Here is a 20611-nt window from a genome sequence, read left to right on the forward strand (position 1 = left end):
ATATAGCAGAAAGACAGGCATTGTTGTACTATGGAGGGGACTTTGGTAGGAGAGTAGTCAAGAAGTACACAGTAAAAGTATTTCATTGGGATAGTTGTAACTGATTCCAACTTCATCAGTCTTATGAAAAACGTATGGCCAAAAATAATGTTATCGCTCATCAAAGATAGCAGAAGCTTGTCATTTTTGCACTGTGTAAAGGCAAAGAGTTAGAACCTTTATTTTGTAAACTAGTCAATCAGAAGCAATGAGGCACTGGAGACCCACCCACCTATGGAAACGAAACATTGGGTGTTTCTCACTGTCGATGACGCTTCCTTGGTAGGACATGTCTTCCGAGTCAGGTCCTTCAGAAGCGAGGCAATAATCCTTCCGAGCCTTGGAAAACGAAGAATGGTCGGAACAGGCTAATAGGTGTACAGGTGTGCGTCATATGAGAGGCGCCGCCTTACATTTTCCGTCAAAGACTTTGGAAATTGGTCCGTGCGCAAAGCATTGTGGGGATTTTAAGACCGCGGAGGATACACATCTGTTGGTCATACAGAGGGGTTTATGGGATGCTACAATCACAATCTGTTTGGTATTTTGAGCCAAACACTTCAGAGACATGTTTCGTATATATCTGATATGGATGAAAAACAGTATAATAGGGGACCTTTAAAGTAGGCTACCAAAAGTAAAAGTACTTATTGTGCAGATTGGTCCATTTCAGAATAATATACATCATATGTTTTTATTATTGATGCATTAATGTGTTTATCAAAGCTGGTAAAGGTGCAGCTAGTTTTATTTACTTTGGATGCTGCATGCAGGGTAGCTTGTGAATTTACTCCAGGTGTCTGATTTAAGTGTTGATTATATTTTAAATCATTAATCCAATTTTGAAAAGTAACTTAAATCCCTCAAAATTGTTCTTAAGCACACTACTTGAGTAAATGTACTTAGTTACTTCTTTACATGTCACTTGTTAGACGCTTTTATCCAAAGCGACTTACATATTCAATACTGTGGACAATCCCCACAGGAGCAATTTGGGGTGAAGTGTCTCAGGGACACAACGACATGCTGCGGACAACCCACTACGCCACACGCCTCCCTAATTCACTCAGCATACCAGTTTATGCTGAGTGAAGTAAAGTACATTCACTCAAGTAGTAATCAGGTGACGAGGAGCCTCTGGAACCCTCATTTGACAGCATGGTGGTGTCAGTCTGAGGGAGGGAGTTCATCAGGTGACGAGTAGGCACCAGGCTTTAGCAGCTAGAGGCTCCTCTCATTCACTGCTCAGCTCCGCGAACACTGTGCAACTAGCTCCCCGGCGGAAGGATACACTAAACTACCTGAAGAAAGTGTTTGAACCCCTGAGGCTCTACTTTATTTTTTTGTTTTAGACCCTGTGAGGCGGCAGATTTATAAAACCTTTTTGGGTGTTTTTGAGTGAAACTCCCTCGGCAAAATGGAGTCCTCTCTGGAGTTTTCCAGCTCTCTGGGCAGTGTGTCCTCGCTGCTGACCCGCTGTCGGACCTTTAAGGTGCTTGTGATAGGAGACTCCGGGGTGGGGAAGACCTGCCTCACACACAGACTCTGCGCCGGAGACTTCCCCAGCAGAGTGGAGGCCACCATCGGCGTGGACTTCCGCGAGAGGCTGCTGGATATCAACGGAGAGAGAATTAAGGTATCCGGGGAATTCATAATATTTAAAAAAAGACCTGTGGGCCGTAGCCTACAACAGACTAACAGTGCACAGGAATGCAGAAACACAATGGTACGCCGTTCTTTTGTTTTGACGCGAAAATAAACAGATTAGTTATCAACGTTGTTGGCTCTTAAATTGGGAACAAAGTGCAAAAGGCACCACCACCTACATGGGAGTGCATCTTTTTGTATTATGTTCCTTTGTAGTCATTGTAGGTCTGTTCCTCGTAGGTGCGTGTCTATTTTAGTGACATTTTGTAAATAAAGGACAGGGGGGGCCTCACACGTTGGGCCCCATGACCTGTGCCTCATAGCACATTCAGTATTCCATCCATTACTACATCACAACAAATGCAGTGCTCTTCAGGGGCCCAATTCAGTTTAGGAGATGGACTAGACAAATAAAACAAAACAACTCTGCAAGTAATAGAGGATGTACTATTCCTGCAGGTTATTTGAGACTGCCTCAGCCTTTTAAATGTGACTTTATCATGTTTTCTACTGCTTTCTTAATTTACTTTTAACACTCCTAGGTTCTTTAGTAATGCACTTTTCTGCAGTGTGGCGCCGCTGAGTCCCACACTGAACAGCAGAGAATCCTCTGGGTGAAAGGAAATGAGCAGAGCGGCTGCTTTGCAGAACTAACGCAGCATGTAAATCACTGTGAAGATCACATACTTGATTCTTGTGGCATGTGAGCTTTTACATCAACGAGCTTCATTTGAGCCCCTCGTGTAAGACTCTGTGACGTAGTGACTCTGTTTATGCGATGATATTCAATCTGGGGGTGTTGATCTACTTCCTGACTGTTGTGAAACGACCACATGATGGAGGAAGTGTCAGTAAGCGGTGACTGAGGACGTGTTTATAACTTTAGAGGTTTCACACTTTGTTCCCAATGCATTGTATTGATAATGGAATGGGACAAAATCATATGCTCCTTTTCAGAGTGAGCTTTATAAAGAAATATCTTCTAAAATGTAAGTGGATGTTGATGACGTGTTTTGTTCTTCTGCAAAGTCACTTTTTTACCAGGGCTGTTAATTTGACCCTGAGGCGAGTTAACGAAAGGTGTCTCCGTTCAGGTCAAGTGTCAAGTCAACTTTCATGGCACTCAAGTCAATACAAAAGTCATCTTAAACCAATTCAAAGTCAGTTAGCAAATTGAAGTCCTTTCAAAGCATAGAGCTAGTGATCCAATATGTTTTGTTATTTTATTTTGTTATTCTGTATGTTCATTTATCATGTTGCCTCTGTTGCATCTGTTATTTTTTTAGCGGGAGTGACACATCGTTCAAATGGAATCTAGCACTTAATTTATCATATTCACGTAGCGTATGACAAAGAGAAAACAAATCAGATTTTTGGGGGGAAATGTCAGATCATGTCAGGACCCTCGCTCTTCCTTATAGACAAGATTGCAGCAACAAAACAAACAAACAGATATTTATTTCCCGTTTACTGTGCCTAACTTCAGATGATAATAAAATATCCGGTACAGAATTACTCTACAGATGGTCCAGGTCAAAATAAGGAGAACCTCTTCTTTTGATGTCGGTTTTTGAGATGTGACAAAGGCCAACATGTGGCCTGCATCAGACTCCGCAGAGGTGTTTGAGGCTAGCTCATTGTCAGAAGAGCCTAATGCTACTAAAGCAGTTGTTGCTGCTGCCGGACGGTTAAGAGACAACAGAAGTTGCTGCTAAAAAGAATCAATACAAATTTCACCAAAGTGTTAATCGTTGAAGCCAGCTGAGGTCCTTGAGCATAAAGACATAAATGAGTGCAAACTATTTTAGGTTTATTTGTCAATTGCAATACAGAAATAATCTCACAGGACATAACAAAACAAGAGATCGGACTTTCTAAAGATCAGATCAACTGACTAACTTATTTTGATTTGTGTCCTCTCAGTGATGAATCACTGCATGTGTCTCGGTCTGGTTTGGGGTGTCTCAACACATGGCTCATTTCCCTCTCCGTGCCTTCCCTCTCATTCATTTCCTCTTTTGCACATGTTTACCTCTACCAACTCCGCCTAATGTGAATGAATTGACTAAATTTGGGCGGTGGTGGCGAAGTCGATAGGGACTTGGCTTGGCAATTGGAAGGTCACCAATTCAAGTCCCGGCAAGACCAAGTGCTACCGAGGTGTCCCTGAGCAAGGCACCTACACTGCTCCCCGGGCGCTGTTCAAAATGGCTGCCCACTTCTCCTAACACTAGGATGGGTCAAATGCAGAGAAACAATTTCCCCACGGGGATTAATAAAGTATATCAAAATCAAAATCAAAAAAAAAAATGTCATTTTCTCCCTTTCTCCTTTTTATCTCCCCCCTCCCCACCAGCTCCAGCTGTGGGATACGGCAGGGCAGGAGCGTTTCCGTAAGTCCATGGTGCACCACTACTACCGTAACGTGCACGCTGTGCTCTTCGTGTACGACGTCAGCCGTCCTAACAGCTTCAGCGGCCTGACTGCGTGGATCGAGGAGTGCAGGCAGAACTCCCTCGGGCAGGATATCCCCAGGTAATGTACTACTACTCCTAATAAAACTCAGGACAATTCGTTTTTATAATCATATACAACTTTTCTAGTCCTCCATCCTACAACCATATTGCTTTTTTTGTGAACTTTCCCCCCCAAATCCAATAACACATGCTTTTTTTCTTTAGATAATTTTGGTGTTAATTGCAAAGTATTGGAGATCTTATCCGTAGAGATGTCTGCCTTCTGTCCAACGTATTGGACCTGGATGGCACTGGGATTGTGGTTCTCAAAGCCCCAAAAACCACATTTAAAAAAACTCAACAACAAAGTATTTTTTTTAAGAAATCCTGACTCGCTTAATCGATACAATCCACAGATTGTTTTGAGGAGTTTTGTGTAGGAACTATTTTCTTTTTACCAAACTACACCTGCCAGCCGTTTCCCCGTGAATAATTATCGTTGTAACTAGCTAGCTAATGGTACAAGTTGCAGGTTAGCTCGCTCAGGAGAACCTCTTGTCCAAAGACGTCCGGTTCCTTCTGCGTAGTGACACAGTTGTTGGTTTTAATTCAGTTGAGAAAGAAAACTTCCTGGGGGAAACTGCTCAAAACCATTCTTTCTACCAAACTACAGCCACCAACTTTATCATCATGCAGAAGAAGCATCAGCTCACGGCCTTAAGAGGCCTGTGCTCACTCGTTGGTGGGTGTAGTTTGGTAGAAAGAAAATAGTTCCTACGTGACACTCCTCAAAACAGTGTATCTTTTGTAACATCATCATCATCATCATCTTTATTTAAAGAGACTCTTGGTCCATTATTACAAAACATACAACACTCAAATACAAACTAAAAAAAGGCAGCCATACCAATGTTTCCACAGAGGTGACTGGTATCGTCCAGTACTGAGACACGGATTTGAAAGCAGCATAATGACAGAGTTATGAGAAACATTCAATCGACAGATGAATTTGTACATCAGACCTCTCAAAAGAGCATGGAACGTGTTGACTCGTGCATTACAGAACATTTCACTTGCACTGCACCACCTTGGTTTTCTAAGCAGTATACGCAAACAGTCATTATATGCAACCTGGAGCTTCCGGAGGCTCGCCTTCTTATACTTGACCCACAAGGGGGCAGTATAGAGAGGAGTGCAATACGCTCTAAAGAGGTTCACCTTAACCTTATCTGAACACCAAGAGAATTTTCTAGCCAACATGTTGGCTTGTATATATAAGACACGCCGCTGTCTATACATGTCATCATCATCAGCCATTTCATCTGTGATGATGTGTCCCAGATACTTCGTGTTACAGCAAACAGACAGCAGATACTTCGTGTTACAGCAAACAGACAGCACCTGTCCTGACAGATAGAATGTTGGAAAACAAAGGTTCTTATCCCCTGTTGCTCTACAGATCATTACAGCGCTCTTCTTAGCATTGTATTTAACGTCAAATTTGACTCCGTAATCAGAACAAACATTTAGCAACTGTTGAAAACCAGCACTGCTAGGAGAAACAATTGCCAGATCATCGGCATACATAAGATGGTTTACAATCACATGACCAATCACACACCCTGTTTTACAGACACTTAAATCATCCGATAGATCATTCATATAGATATTAAAAAGGCTCGGTGAGAGGAGCCCCCCTGGCGGACTCCATTACCAACACCAAATGGCGCCGAGACTGCATTCCCCCATTTGATCCGCATGCTCTGGTTGGCATACCAATAAGCCAGGATCCTAATTATACTGTTAGGCACACCTCTTTGTCTCAATTTTAAAAACAGTTTATGATGGTTAACTCGGTCAAAAGCCTTAGAGGCATCAATGAAACCAATCAGAACAGTGGAATTCTGTCTTCTATATGTTTCTACCATTTCCTTCAAAGCATAGATGCATAGCTCAGTACCATGCTTAGCCTTGAAGCCAAACTGGTTATCTGAGGTACATAAATAAGAACATAGTCTATCCAACAAAATTCTTTCCAGGACTTTGGATAACACACTGGCCAGAGCAATTGGTCTATAGTTATCCAAGCTCCCTACCTTGCCCGCTTTGTCCTTAATGACAGGGACCAAGGTAACCGTCAACATGGAGTCTGGCAATATACCATGAGTCATGAGGCCGGTAAAACAAATGGCAAGAAGAACTGCAACCTTCGGGCTTGCCAGTTTAAGGTGCTCTGCAGAGTCATGATATCTGGAAATGGATTGACCGTGGAGATGTTGAACTTCTCTCCAATATAATGGCTCTAGATCAGTGGTTCTCAACTGGTGGGTCGCAGACCCGTTTTGAGTGGGTCGCAGATGTGTGAGTGAAGACATTAAAAAAAAAAATCAAACTTTTATTTTAAAGGCCCAATTTTCTAACGCTGTGCATGCAGTAGGCGTTGGACTGGAAGTACCGGAGACCATAAACGGTGTTGAAGATGTCTGTCACGTAGTGATAATCTTCTCAATAAAACATATTTGCTGATGTTTTTTCGAGTCTTCTGGCCAATCAGAATCAAGATTGTTGCCGGAAGTCCCCACAGAGAACAACTTTGCGGTAGAACTATTCTTTATACATCCATGGGTACAACTTCAGATACAAATGAACACGTAATGAAATATGACCCCCGGTTTGATGATTGACAGGTCACAGAACAATGGGAGCTATCTACCCTTACCCACAATTTAAAGTAATTCACACAGACTATCTCCTCTTTGCTCTTCTCTCTGTGTGGAGCAGCAAGCTGTCAGAACTAAGTGAAAAACAAACAATGGCATAAAATATTATAAAAATTTCGGGTAGTAATACATTTATTTATTTTCTTCTCAGTGTACCAGAATGCTTAGTTTATTTGTTAGTATTTCTAAAAATCATCATCTCATTAAACCTTTTTAAAAACATACTTTAGTTATGTGAAGGGATATAAGGCATATATGCAGTGTACTTCACTTTAATGAATATTTTATGCTGAAAAGCGTATATGGGGCATTCTACCGAATTTGTAAAAAAGTGCGGTCCCACAACAAGAAAAACTATTTAACCAAAAAAAACAATATTCAGACATAGATATTTACTAAGAATATGTTATGGTCTATTCAAACATAAGGCATTAAATTAGATAGTGATAAGCTTAATATATACAAACATCATCTACATCTACATCTACATTTCAATTTCTGTAAATAACATTTTTTTAAATGTAGTTCAATGGTGTATTTAGAAGATATTTATGATTACATTCAAACAGAAGTTGGAATATTTAGATTTATTGTGGGTTTCATTTTTTAATGAAAAAACTATACTCAAAAAATCATGTCCCCAGTTTTCATGTCACTACCGAAACACAAGGGGTTTTAGTCCAATGGCTGAGCCTGCATTTTTGACAAGGCAGTGACACTGCATCCCTGTGAGTAGCTATATCCCATACTTTTGAGATAAATCTGTTTCAAAATCTGAAAATCTGCGTGTAACCTTAACAATTGTCACTACCGAACACATATTATGCAAAGTATTAGGTTTTTATGTGTGTAAACCTCTTCAAAAACGTGTATGCTAGCCATGTACTTGCTAGTATTCTTTAATTATGCTCAATTTTAGCTAGAGTCGTCACTACCGAAACAGTCACTACCGAAACAGTCACTACCGAAACATATGGATACGTTTCGGTAACTGACATGATTGTTTCGGTAGTGACAAAATGGAATGGTACATCCCACCATTTTGAAATAAATGTGTTTTTAAAGTCTGAAAATCAATGTGTTACCAAACAGATTACCCATTCTAGCCTCACCCCCCTCTATTTCAGCCTGTTACTAAAGTGCTGATTCTGGGTCAGTAGCTTCAAACATTCACACTTCAACATAAGGCATGTTATGAGTTAAGATTAAGCAATAAGGTTGAGGGAATATGATACAACTTTGAGAACAAAATACTGTGGTCACTCCCGAAACACTGGATGTTTTGTAAAAAATAAAGTATATTGAGTTATCAACTAAAATGATATGATACTGGTTGGTTTAATGTATGTTCAATTTCAACAATCATCAACTCTGGAATCAATATGATCAGTGTTATGCATTTTACAAAGAAAGTTTGCATTATGATTTTTATGAATTGTATAAATTGAACTTTGAAATTTGATTAAAAATGCATTGAAATATTTGTTAAAATACTATTTAGAGAAGGGAAGGTAAAACAATCTTAACAGGTTAATATAATACTTTTTTACTACAGTGTATGTACTATGTTTCGGTAGTGATCATTTTTGGTAGAAAAATAAAAAATTCAAAACATTTCCAACTTGACTTTGCACCAATTCGGTAGAATGGCCCATATATTACAGCACGAAATTTCTGGTCGCAATTTATTGACAAAGGAAAAAGTGGGTCCCGAGGCCTGACCAGTTGAGAACCACTGATCTAGATGGCTTGTCTTACACAAAGCAGCAAACAAATTATACCGAACTACATCCACTAACGGTATCTACTCATGGACCAGAGGCTAGTGCTCAAATGTTGGTAGAAAGAAAATAGTTCCAACATGAAAATGCGTATAGTTGTATATCTTAAGTATCGGGGTCATGATTTCTGAAAAATACATTACTGTAGAGTATTTCAAAAATGATCTTTGTGGCGCTTATTTACTGAGTGACTTTCTTATAACATCATCCTTTGTTTGCTTCTTCTGCTCCCAGGTTCCTGGTGGGTAATAAGAGTGATCTCCGTGACCCCAGCTGGGCTGACAACCAGGTGAGCCAAGAGTTGCCGATGACCTTCGCCAAGTCTCATGGCATGATGTTTTTCGAGACGTCCGCCAAGAACTCTCCAAACAATAGCGGCAACAGTCAAAGGAGTGGCAAGGAAGTGCCGTATCAGCAGGATAAAGTGGAGGACATCGTTTTTGCTGTCGCTGCCAAACTAAGGAGACAGAATAAACCTGCAAGCCCCCCCATGAACGGGTCCTTTAAAATCCCGAACAAGAGAACACCGGAGAAAAACATGTGGACCTGCTGCTGAGACACAGAGGCCTTTTCAGATGGAAGTGTGTGAACGTGCGTGAGAGAGATGACCATACTGTGCATAATGTTAATTTTTGACCAAACACAAATCTAAAACTTTTTACAGTTTTTCTTTAGAGAATGAAGTTAATCCCACACAGAACTTTTAATATTTAAAAACTCTTTAATAATGTGAGACGTTCTTGTTTGAAATGTGTGTATATTTTTATCTTATTGTTTACAATGGGTGCAAAATAAAGACTGTGAATGTAAACATTATTTAGTAGAGGGTTGCTGTATGAGTAACTTTAGTGCAGCGGGGTTATGTGGGGTGGTTGTTTCCCACCACAGCATCGTGTCCAGATGGCCATGACCGGTCTGCTGGATGGCTGCTGCTGTGTGGGCGTTATGTCTCACATGTGTTGTGATTTTGTGTCGAATCGATGATTCATAGGACGTCACATGATGACAACTGTAGATCCTGCAACACACCAGAGGTACGGGCAGCTGAGTGTGTGTGCACGAGTGTGTTGTGTGTGCACATGCATGTGTCACGTTGGTGCAACATTCAGCATCAATCTGGTAGATGTGTTTCTCTAGACTTAAAGAGGCCCTATTATGCTTTTTGGGGGTTTTCCTTTTCCTGTAGTGCATGGGTCGGCAATAAGCGGCCCGCGGGCCTTTGGTGTAGTGTGTTGTATAGGTTTTTCTGAATGTAAAGGCTAAAATCCCAAAGTTCCCCCAAAAGGAGTTTCTCTCCCACACTCCCCCCCCGCCCCAGCCTGCCTGAAACACCTCAATTTGACTCCTTTGTTTAATTCTGTATCACTCAAGGTTCTATTGGCTAGTGCTCCAACACATTGTACTGATAGGCTAAGGGCTGGATATCTCTAAGCAGAGCCGACCAGCTAGCCAATCAGAGCAGAAAAGGCTTTTTAAACATTAAAGCATGCAAACATGTCACAGTAGAGGCACAGATAAACCAATATTAACTGGAAAATGAGCATAATATGATAAACTGGAGGAAAAATGTGTCTTATTTACCATTGCACAAATCATGAATACATGCTATGAGGTGAAAAAAACAAATGAACAGTTAAAATATCTCAGTTTTGCTGACCGTTTACTTTGAACTACAACATCATTTATGATTTAATGTTTGTGGAAGCAGAGTTTAGGTTTGCAGCACAATTGTATCTACTTCCAAGGTGCATGGAGAAGGGGTAATATCTCAAGTTTATAAACTATGGTCTGTATATACTGTGAAAGCAAAGTATAGCAATAATACAGAGTAAATTATTTCAAAGGGGTGTTCCACCAATTTCACACATGCCGACTAAAGAAAAGATGCCTTTGAGTTGATTTATGGGAAATGGCGGGTCAAGGATTTTTAGGGCTATACAGAGGCCGTTTCTCAATGTCGAGGAGGCTTGCTTGGTAGCACATGTATGCTGGGCATTTAAACAGTCCTTCGGCGCCACTCGATGACGTAGTATACTTGAAATAGCTTTACTCGACATTGAGAAACACCCAGAGACTAGGTAATTTGATGTTATAGGGTATCTCCTCCTCTGCTGCTTTGCTATGGACCATTCTTTTGCGAGTCCCACGTTGTGAAAGAGCAATAAATATGGAGCATAACATTTATCACTTAATGTTAGACTAGGTGACCTTTGATAGACACGTTTAACCTCTTTAAAAGTCTGAAATGTTTCTTCAAGGTCCATAGTGTAATGGTTTATAGAGATCTAATGGCAGAAACAAAGTATAAAATGCATTAGGATGTTTTTATTAGTGTCAGATCACATGCAACTAAAAATATCTGTGTTGACACATTGATGGGTGAGACCATCTTAATACTACACTCTATTATTCGGGCTCTGCCATTAAAACCATGCTTGGTGCAGGCCAACAATAGCTCTGGGACAGTGTGCATTATGCAACCACAGTTCAGTGTCGCTATCCGTGCCACCACATGGGCCTGTAATCCACTTGAAACAAACCAGCGTGAGGATGTGTGATCCTCCACAGCACAGGCAACATGATTATCTCACGTTATACAGCGTGCAACATACTCCAAAAGAAAGAAAGAGTCATCTGTAATTTTGTCACTGTGAATCAATACAATGTGTCGACATGCAAAAGCATAACTTCCTACATAGAAGCAAGATAAACTGAACCTTTACTTGTTTAGCCTCTATGTTTCGTCCCTTTCTGAAATGACTTTATGTTTCTCTGTAGTTGTTTTTTGTTGTCTTTTTGAGTCTTGACTGTGGTAATGTTGACCCTCATTTTAGTCTCTTTGTAGTTCTTTGCAGCTGTTTGCCTCTGTAGTTTTTAATCCTCTTTGTAGTCTTGTTGTATTTTGATTGTGCTTTCTTTGGATTTGTTTTGTGTCTCTTTGTGGTCATTTGAAGCCTCTATATAATCATTTTGAGTCTTGGTAGTTGATTTGAGCCTCTTAGTCTCTTTGCAGCTGTTTTGCCTTTTTTGTTTTGTTGGTCCCCTTGTAGTTATGTCCTGTTTTGATTGTGCTCGTTTAGAATCTCTTTGTGGTTGTCTTGTATCTCTTCGAGATTATTTTTGAACCTCTTTGTAGTTGATTTGTTTGATTTGGTAGTTTTAATTTTGTTAAGATTTGGTAGCCTCGGCGAGGCGTCAGCCAATCGAATCATATGCCAGTACAAGCTCTAGCCAATCAAACCGCTGCTTGTGTGTCAGGGGCGGGAGATTCATGTGATTGGTTGTTGGTCGAGTTTCAGACACGCCCGCCGGCAAGCGTCAGCGCACGCCGCTGCGTGGACGGGCCGTGACAGAGAGGAATGGGAGACATCCCTCAAAATAAAAGAACAGGGGGAAGACCAAGATGCAGCAGTGCAAATGTCTTCCACTGTCATTCCTCCGTGCAACGCCGTGGAGGAGGACATTTATCTGGTGCCGTGCGCTTTGATGTTCTCCGGGGGATCCAACCCAGAGGAGACATAGGCCTGTGACACAGCCTCACACAGCCCGTGTGACAGGCGCTGTGCCGACAGAGGCTGCCCTAATGAGCGCTCTCTGTAATGCACAAACAGACGCTGGGAACTGCGTAAAGCAGCCGTGCGTGCAATATAGCATGACAGCGCGCGCACGGGACGGAGGAGATGAGATGTGTTACAGGGTGGTTTAGGCTAGGTTGCAGCTCCACCCTGTGGACGTATTGTGCATGTGTTATATATATATCTGCCTCATGTGAATATACCTCAGTTGTATGATTGCCTGCTCAATGTGAATACACGGCGTTGAGACACAGCCTGAGTTGCCTTGTTTATTAATGCACATACATCTACAAACAAGATGTGGCTTCCTCCTCTGATGTGTGAGGAGGAGGAAAGAAGCCATCCAAAGGTATCGCTCTCGATCTAAAAGAGCTTGTGATCACCTTTGGCATAAAAGCCGGGTTAGGGCGCAAAACAGAACCTGATCTAAAGGTTCAAATGGAGCTTTACTCAGTGCGCGTAACATTAAAGCTGAAACCCATTGAGGCGCCAAAGCGCGTGACACAGGTCTGAGTCTCTGTGCTCCCCGTGGAAAATGTTTTGTCAGCGGTGACTAAACACCGTGCTGACCTCAAAACCTACGTGGCAAGATGAAATGGCAGCAGCATATGTTTTTACCGTGCTATACCGGGCCCAACGGGGTCCAGGCTTTTCCCTGCACACCACATGGAACGCTGTCCATTTGGCTGTGTGGGATGTGTGTTCAGCAGCTGCGCTGATCGAACACCTCCCATTTATTTACCGCGATTTATGTAGGCCGCCGCTGCTTTGTTGTCTGTTTGAATCAACACATGTTGATTGGACAGCAACGGGACGAAGTGCTGGAGCACTTTCCATACGGAGAGTAATTCCAGCACGTTATATGGAGAGACATGTGACCCGGCCACTGTCCCCCCACTGCCTGCGACATGCACGTTCCTCAGCCTGCGAGAGATGCGTCTGTGAACACTGTGTGTGACGTCACTCTGCTCAGGGGCACCCCCACTGACGTGGAGATTTTTCCAGTGGGTTCAATCCAAACCCACGGAAGGAGGAATGTACACCATGCGTCTCCTCTGACGCACAGGGTCAATGCACAGGCGAATAAACCACCTCTGGAGAATCACCACGTGACCAGCTGATATCATGCCTAACAGCTGCATCACAGAGAGGGCTATCACCGCCCCGCGGGGTGTGACGCGCCGGAGGAGAGCTGTCACTTTCTCCCCTCTCCGCTGTGAGAGTCGCGCTCTCATGCGGGCTGAGTTCAATTCCACTCCCAGTTAAAAAGATAACCTGGGAGGGAAGAGGACAGCTCTTCTTCCAGTTGATAATGAAACCCAGGTTTGACAGATGAGATACGAGCTGTATCGTCTGTAAGCCGATTCCTCCCTTCCTGGAGCGATTCAGCCACAGCCGGTCGTCCAGGTAAAATAACACTCTCATCCCCATTCTGAGCAGCTGCTCCAGCTGTCTCCACCCACTTTGAAAAAGTGTGTGGAGCCAGGAATGAGAAACGCAGGAAATTGCTGTGTTTCGGGATGATGATTACGTGGAGGAATGCATCCTTCAGGATTATGGATCTGAACCAGTCTCCCTGGTGAACACACTCCAGCACCTGTTTGATCGTCAGCATGGGAAAAGGCCATTCCCTTGTTGGACACTGACAGATCGAGGATGGGTCTCATTCCCCCCGCCCCGTCTCCTTCGGGACCAGAAAATACCGGGAGTAAAAAACCCTGATTTTCTTCCCCATGAGGAACCCTGGAAAAAAGCTTTCTTTTAACAAGAGTTCCTGCCGCTCTACACGGAGCGCGAGACACTGTTCCCGGGATGACAGGGTTCCCTGTATCCTGTAGAACTGCGGGGGGAGAGGCGAACTGCAGAGACTATCCTCTGCCCATCCGCCTGCTCATCCATCTGTCCATCAGACACACTCGCCGCCACCCTGAGTACCATACAGTACTCTGATAGCGCCGGGTGTACATTCTCTGGATGTGCTGTGGTTGGTGGAAAACCACGCCAGAGCCCTCCACACGCTGCATTTCACACAGGCTCTCATTATGTCGTCGTTTAGGAGAATACTCGTAAACCGCGCGTTCACGCTCAACATTACTAATGGATGAGCGGAGGTGTGTGCAGTGCTGTCCACCCAATGCGTAATAATGGCCCTCCGTGGGCTTATTACGACCTTGGGTAGGAGGTACGTCTGAGACAGAGAAAAAATCCGTGCTGCCTAAACCCAAAAAGTTTAAGGTAGACGGATTGAATAGTAAGCCCTGCTGTTTTATTAACCGATAAGTTAAAAAAGCCAGCCGGCTTAGGCAGCGAGCCATGCTGCCAAGTAACCAATAGGCTATTGGCAGCCGGCTTAACCGGAGAGCCTTGCTGCATATTATCTTCCATCTGTCCATTGAACACACGCCACTCAGCGCGCCAACCTGCTCTGGATGTGCTGTGGTTGTCATGGTGACGAGCCACGCCAGAGCCCTCCAGATGCTGCATTTCACACAGGCTCTCATTATGTCCACTGTAACACATTTTCCTGTCAAATAACAGTAAAGTGCCGGCAGTCTCTTCACAGACGCCTGCACTTCACCGTAATACCACAGTACTCATACTGTGAAATGACTTTACAGCCTCTTACTGTAAAAATAAAATACAGTATACTGCTGTATTTTTTCAATTAACAGTAAAATACTGGCAGCAATACACTGAAATTATACAGTAATATATACAGTATACAGTAAAATTGTACTGTTGAACAATTTCAGGTTATTACTGTAAAAATTATAATTCACAGTAACATTCTGGTTAGGGGCCTGCCAGTAGATTAGTGCTGAAAATTGGCTGAAAAATAACAGCAATTGCTTACAGTGTTAAACTGGACACCGAGATGCGTTCATGCTCAACACCCCTAAGGGATGAGCGGAGCTGTGTGCAGTGCTGTCCTCACTGTAATAATGGCACTCGTGGGCTCATTACGACCGTGTGTAGGAGGTAGGTTTGGGACAGAGGAGAAAAACTGAGCTGCCTAAAAACCAATAGGTTTTAAAGACAGCCAATTTATGCAGCGAGCCATGCTGCCTATAACCGACAGGTTAGGGGCACACGACATGCTCTGGATGTGCTGTGGTTGTCATGGTGACGAGCCACGTCAGAGCCCTGCATCTCACACCGGCTCTCATCCTGTCTCTGTTTAGGAGAAGGCTCGTAAACTGGACATTGAGGCGCGTTCACGCTCAAACCCGCTGAGGGAATGAGCGGAGGTGTGTGCAGTGCTATTCACACAGTGCGTAATAACAGCCCTAGGGCTCATTACGACCGTGTGTAGTAGGCACATCTGGGACAGAGGAAAAACCGTGCTGCCTGCTAACCGACAGGTTAGGAGCATCAGGTTTAAACGTCAAGCCCTGCTGTCTAATAACCGCCTGGTTAAATACAGCTGGCTTGCGCCACGAGCTCTGCTGCCGCTAACCGACAGGTTACAGCCGGCTCTTGCACCTCCAGCTGCGAGGGGGCCTCCACACGCTGCATCTCACACCGGCTCTCATCATGTCGCCGTTTAGGAGAAGGCTCGTAAACCGGACATTGAGGCGCGTTCACGCTCAAACCCGCTTGAGGAATGAACGGTGTGTGGAGGCATATCTGTGACATAGGAAACAAGCCCGTGCTGCCTAATCAACCGACAGGTTTTAATGACAGCCGGTTTGTGCCGCGAGCCCTGCTGCCTAATAACCGACAGGCTATGAGGCAGCCGCTTATGTCATCCGGAGGAGAGCTCTCCTGAACCGGGGGAACAGGGAGATCTCATTAGGCGGCTGCCTTTCCGATGATCTCCGGGAGTTCCTGGAGAATACCGCCTATACGGCAGAGCCGAGATGGCTGACACCGGGCCCCGCCCTGTCGCCCCCATCCGGAGGAGAGGAAGGATGGGGCCGGGGGAACCACATGGTGATCCGTGAATGGAGGGGAAGGAGTCGCCTGACTGCTGCCCGCCACTCGGATCCAATAATCAAGGGCTTGGTCCACAGAGTAAGACTCCTGGACTAGCCAATCATCCCCGGCCGCAGCCGCGAGAGCGTTCGCTCTCTGCTGTCTGTGGGCAAGAGGGAGACGGACACAATGAGTGCACGATACCTGGGGAGTGAGAGCCGCGTTTGCGTGCTCCAATCCCCGGCAGGACTCACCTGTATCGTCTGTGTAAAGCTGCTTCCTCCCTGGAGCGAGCCAGCCACAGCCGGTCGTAACTCATATGTCGGCTAACACCGAGCCCCTGCCCTGTCTCCCCCATCCGGAGGAGAGGGAGGATGGGGCCAGGGGGAAATGTTTGCTTTCTAGTAAACAGCTCTGAAAAGAGCTTGTGCCTGTACAGTGCTTCTGCAACGGAGTGCTGAAGAAAAATGGGAGCAGATTGTAGGGACTACTTCCTATTTATACGGAAGTGAGTCCGTAGGTGGGGCCCACGTCATAGGTGGGCGTGGATTAAGTCTGTCAGTGCTGCACACGTGCAGAGGGATTACCCAATAGCGATAGCCTTAGAGGGCGAAGCCTTATACGAAATAGAACTCTTTGTTGTCTCTTTGTAGTTGTTTGTCTCTTTGTAGTTTTGTTGTGTCTTGTGTTTATTTTTGAGATTCTTCGTAGTTGTTTTGTGTGTATTTGTAGTTGTTTTGAGTCTATGTCTTGTCTCTTTGCAGCTGTTTTGCCTTCCTTGTAGTTCTTTGGTCTCTAACCCCCTAATCCCACCAGGAGCGTCTGCGCTGCGTCTGCGCTGCGTCTGCGTCTGCGCTGCGTCTGCGCTGCAGCGTTTTTAGCGATCGCGGCCACTCTAGTCAATGGGTGCTATTCCACCAGACCCGCTGCGCCGCGCTCCTCAGAAGCTCCTCGCCGCAAGGAATTTCTAAAATATAGGATGAATCCTATTTTTGACGCGCCGCAGCGCAGCGCAGGCAGGAAGTGGAACGTTCATCCAACAACTGCGCGGCTGCACACACGACGCTCCGCTTCCGCAACGTTTTGAAACGCGCCTGGTGGGTTATGACGCAGGAGGAGGTCGCAGCGCGGCGCAGCCGCAGCGCAGACGCTTCAGCTGGGATCAGGGGGTTAGTCTTGTTGTGTTTGTTTGTGGTAATTTTCAAGATTCGAGGCTTTATTGCCATGTGCACAGTAGCTACAGTGTAGATATGGCAATGACAAACTTAAGTCACAGGCTCCTCCAACAATGCAACATGCATCAATATATAAAGGACATAAAACAAATAAAATAGTTATAGAGAATGTTTTGAGATGTGCAAGTCAATAAAAAAAAATTGAAATAGTGCAAAAAGAGTCTATATACACGCAAATGTAATGTGATTTATTGATAAATAATTTGCAAGATGCACAGATTGATGTTTATGGATGTTCTTTAAAAAGTGCAGGTGTTTAATAGTGTTATGGCCAGGCATGGTATCATTCTTGGTGATTTTGTAAATGAAAGCTAGGTGTGTCGCTGGGTCTATGCCCGGTATGCCCATTCATTGACTGGTTAAAGAATGCTTGTGCAAAACTCACAGCAAACCCATGGAGGTAGTATCTCCATGTGGCCAGCAGGGGGGGTGCTAGTGTCCTGGTTTTGGAAAGGGGGGTGTCCTCTCTGCAATCAGCATTGGACAGCAGCTGAGCTGAGTGCTCCTCCTCGCTTCAATCATTTTCAAAACCTGCTCGAAACCCACGAACACGCATTCATTTACCTGCTGCTAATAGCCGAGAGAAGATGTTCTGCAGACGGGCATTGCAGAGAGTCGGGCCGCTGGCACGGAGGGCTTTCGCACCAACATCCAGAAATGGTAAGTAGCTCCAAGATTGTCATTTCATGTTCATTCTGAATGGAGTTTACAGGATTTGCTATACAATGTGTAGAAGTAAAATCTAAAGGCCTGTTTTATGCGTTTACCAGCTTTTCTGGATTAAAATGAATTGATTTATTTAAACTTTCTGAATGACTGTCTACAAGTCAAACAGTTGAAAACGTGGTTAAACATACATGTACAGAGTTAACAAATTAAATAACTTACATTTCCAGTAAGGATTCCATTTTTAGATCTTGACAATTTTAGTAAAAGTCTCATAAATAGGTCTATTCATTCTTAGGGTTTCCATTGTGCAGAGCAGCAGTGGGAGGAGGTGTGTCCTGCTTTGGGAACACACCGTTCTTCCACTCTCTGGTTATGAAAGAGCGAACCACACACGACAAGAATGCTTTGGTGATTCAACGTTAAATAACCAAGTTGCCCGTGCACTACATTTTTTTTTTTAAACATTAAGTCAATCATCAAGCATTTAGTGAAGTGTTTGCAAAGGAATAACGAGTTATTAGCTTTTCTTTGTCCTGTTTACATGTTGTCCTAGGACTTTTTCAAGTGGCCACATGGAGTTCAGCTATATGCAATACATAACCCCTCCTAAAAAGCATATGAGAATGGGGGGGGGGGGGAAACGCCCAAAAACTACAATTGAATGCTAATAACCTTTTGCATTCAAAAACTTGATTCAACATGGACATTTATTTTGCCAATGCATTTGTATTTTTAAACCTCACTCAAAGTGGTTCTATGTTAAATTGAAGAGAATTTAAGGCTGTAAATGTCATGACTTTCTCTTTTCACGAGTCCTTGCCCTAGATAATCCTTTAACTTTGGGATCTGAGCTTGTGGAATTTAGCTTGAGGTCAAACTGCTGCTTTAATTTCCTGTATTGAAAACCAAACACATTTCTGCTCAAAGCTATAGCACACAAGATAAATTGTAACAGCAACCTGCAACAGTTGGTTGTATCTTGATGGCTGAATTGTGCAAAAGTTAAACTAAAACTTCATGTCTGACAGGGCCAAACTTTGACCTGGTTGTCCTACAGGTCTGCATAACCATACCCCTCCCCCATGTCTGAGCACATGTCAGCTAAAAGACCATAGCAAGGGTGCAACGTGTGCAACATGCATGTGGAGTCAACCCATGTCATCATGGTGGCCATCTTGTGTGTTGTTGCCTGATGAGTGTGTCCATTTTTCTTCCAGGCTTGAACCTCTGCAGGGATTAACTGATTACCTGTATAAATAACCTGTACTTGGCTTTCACCCTTCATGACGCGAAGTGTCATCGGTATTAGAGGACTTACTGTTACATTGGCTCAGTATCCACAACAGGACAATGTCTGGCTCTGTTTTTGTTTGTTCTACTTGTTTTAATGTATCTGTTTGTAGATTTATTTGTGGCTATTGATTCCTGATCAATTGTTAAAAGAGTTGGCATTATCTATGAGAGGAATCAATAGTCACAGACACTATTGAAAGGAATACAATCTTGATTTCCATCCATCATCACTTTTAATTTAAGTGGTAGCCTATTTCCAGGAATACGTTTCTTGGGCCAGCAACCAATCATGCTAGCTTGGCACAAAATAAATGAGAACTTTGGTTAACGGTAGCAATATTTGCCATGGGGAACTTCTAATGCTAACTAACATCTGTATATTTTATCCCTTTTTTTTCCTTTTCTTTTTTAAACTGCCAAGAAATTGTTTGTCCCATAACCATATATTAAAGTATTTTTTTCTTGTAAGTAGGCCTAAATAAAATAATTAGTGGTGCTGGTAGGTTCATTTTTTTCTCTCTTTGCACCGAGCTAGACTAGCTAGTTTCCCCCTGGTTTCCAGTCTGCATGCTAGGCTAGGCTAAGCTAACTGGTTGCAGGCTTTAGCAGATGGTTGTACAAGGAAGCAAGTTTGACAAATCCTGGCTTTCTTTGCATTTGATGGCCTGACGTAGCATAAAGCCCCAATATGTGTGGTACCACGACAGCGGTTATTGAGGGAAACGGCAGAATTCGGTATCAATTCTTTGTAGATAATTCTGAGTAGTGACTCCATTCCTATTGTTTCCACATCGTCATTATGTTACCATGACCTATTAATTAAAGGGAAAATGTAACCGATTAATAGTTATTAGTAATGCGCTAAGAAAATGATTACCTTTTGCCAACACCAACATCTGTAGGCCTATATATCTTTTTTAATGAATCATTCAAGCTGAATTAAGGTCGGAGGTCATCTTTAATTGTTTAAACCAATTCAAATCATCTGTACCTCTTTGACCGGCTATAGTGATTGCAACAGGGGAAGGATTATATGTGTGGAGTCATTGGGAAAGTCACAGGAAGAGTTATGATTTGACACGCATGGGAAGGACGAAAAGGGGCGTGCTGGGCTGTACATTGTGTTCTTTCACTGCTTCAGATGGCCTACTCGGGTTGCTGGGCAAACCACATTCATGTGCGCACACACAGAGGGCGTGAATCATGCTTGAGATCATGTATGTACTGTAGCTGTGTGCACGTACGCTCTTTGTATGTGTGAGATCTAGGTAGAAAGAGATT

The 20611-nt window shown here is 43.5% G+C and overlaps 1 protein-coding gene across 1 annotated transcript; it reads left to right on the plus strand.

The window, feature by feature from the left end:
- The first annotated feature begins 1160 nt into the window (after positions 1–1160).
- LOC117453748 (ras-related protein Rab-33B-like) lies at positions 1161–10184 on the plus strand. The gene is made up of 3 exons (XM_034092713.2): positions 1161–1675; positions 4043–4221; positions 8878–10184. Exons 1-3 carry the CDS (start codon positions 1457–1459, stop codon positions 9197–9199), a joined length of 720 nt encoding a protein of 239 aa, XP_033948604.1. The 5' UTR covers positions 1161–1456; the 3' UTR covers positions 9200–10184.
- Positions 10185–20611: the final 10427 nt, after the last annotated feature.

This window comes from Pseudochaenichthys georgianus, chromosome 1, assembly GCF_902827115.2.
Source record: "Pseudochaenichthys georgianus chromosome 1, fPseGeo1.2, whole genome shotgun sequence".
Taxonomy (NCBI): domain Eukaryota; kingdom Metazoa; phylum Chordata; class Actinopteri; order Perciformes; family Channichthyidae; genus Pseudochaenichthys; species Pseudochaenichthys georgianus.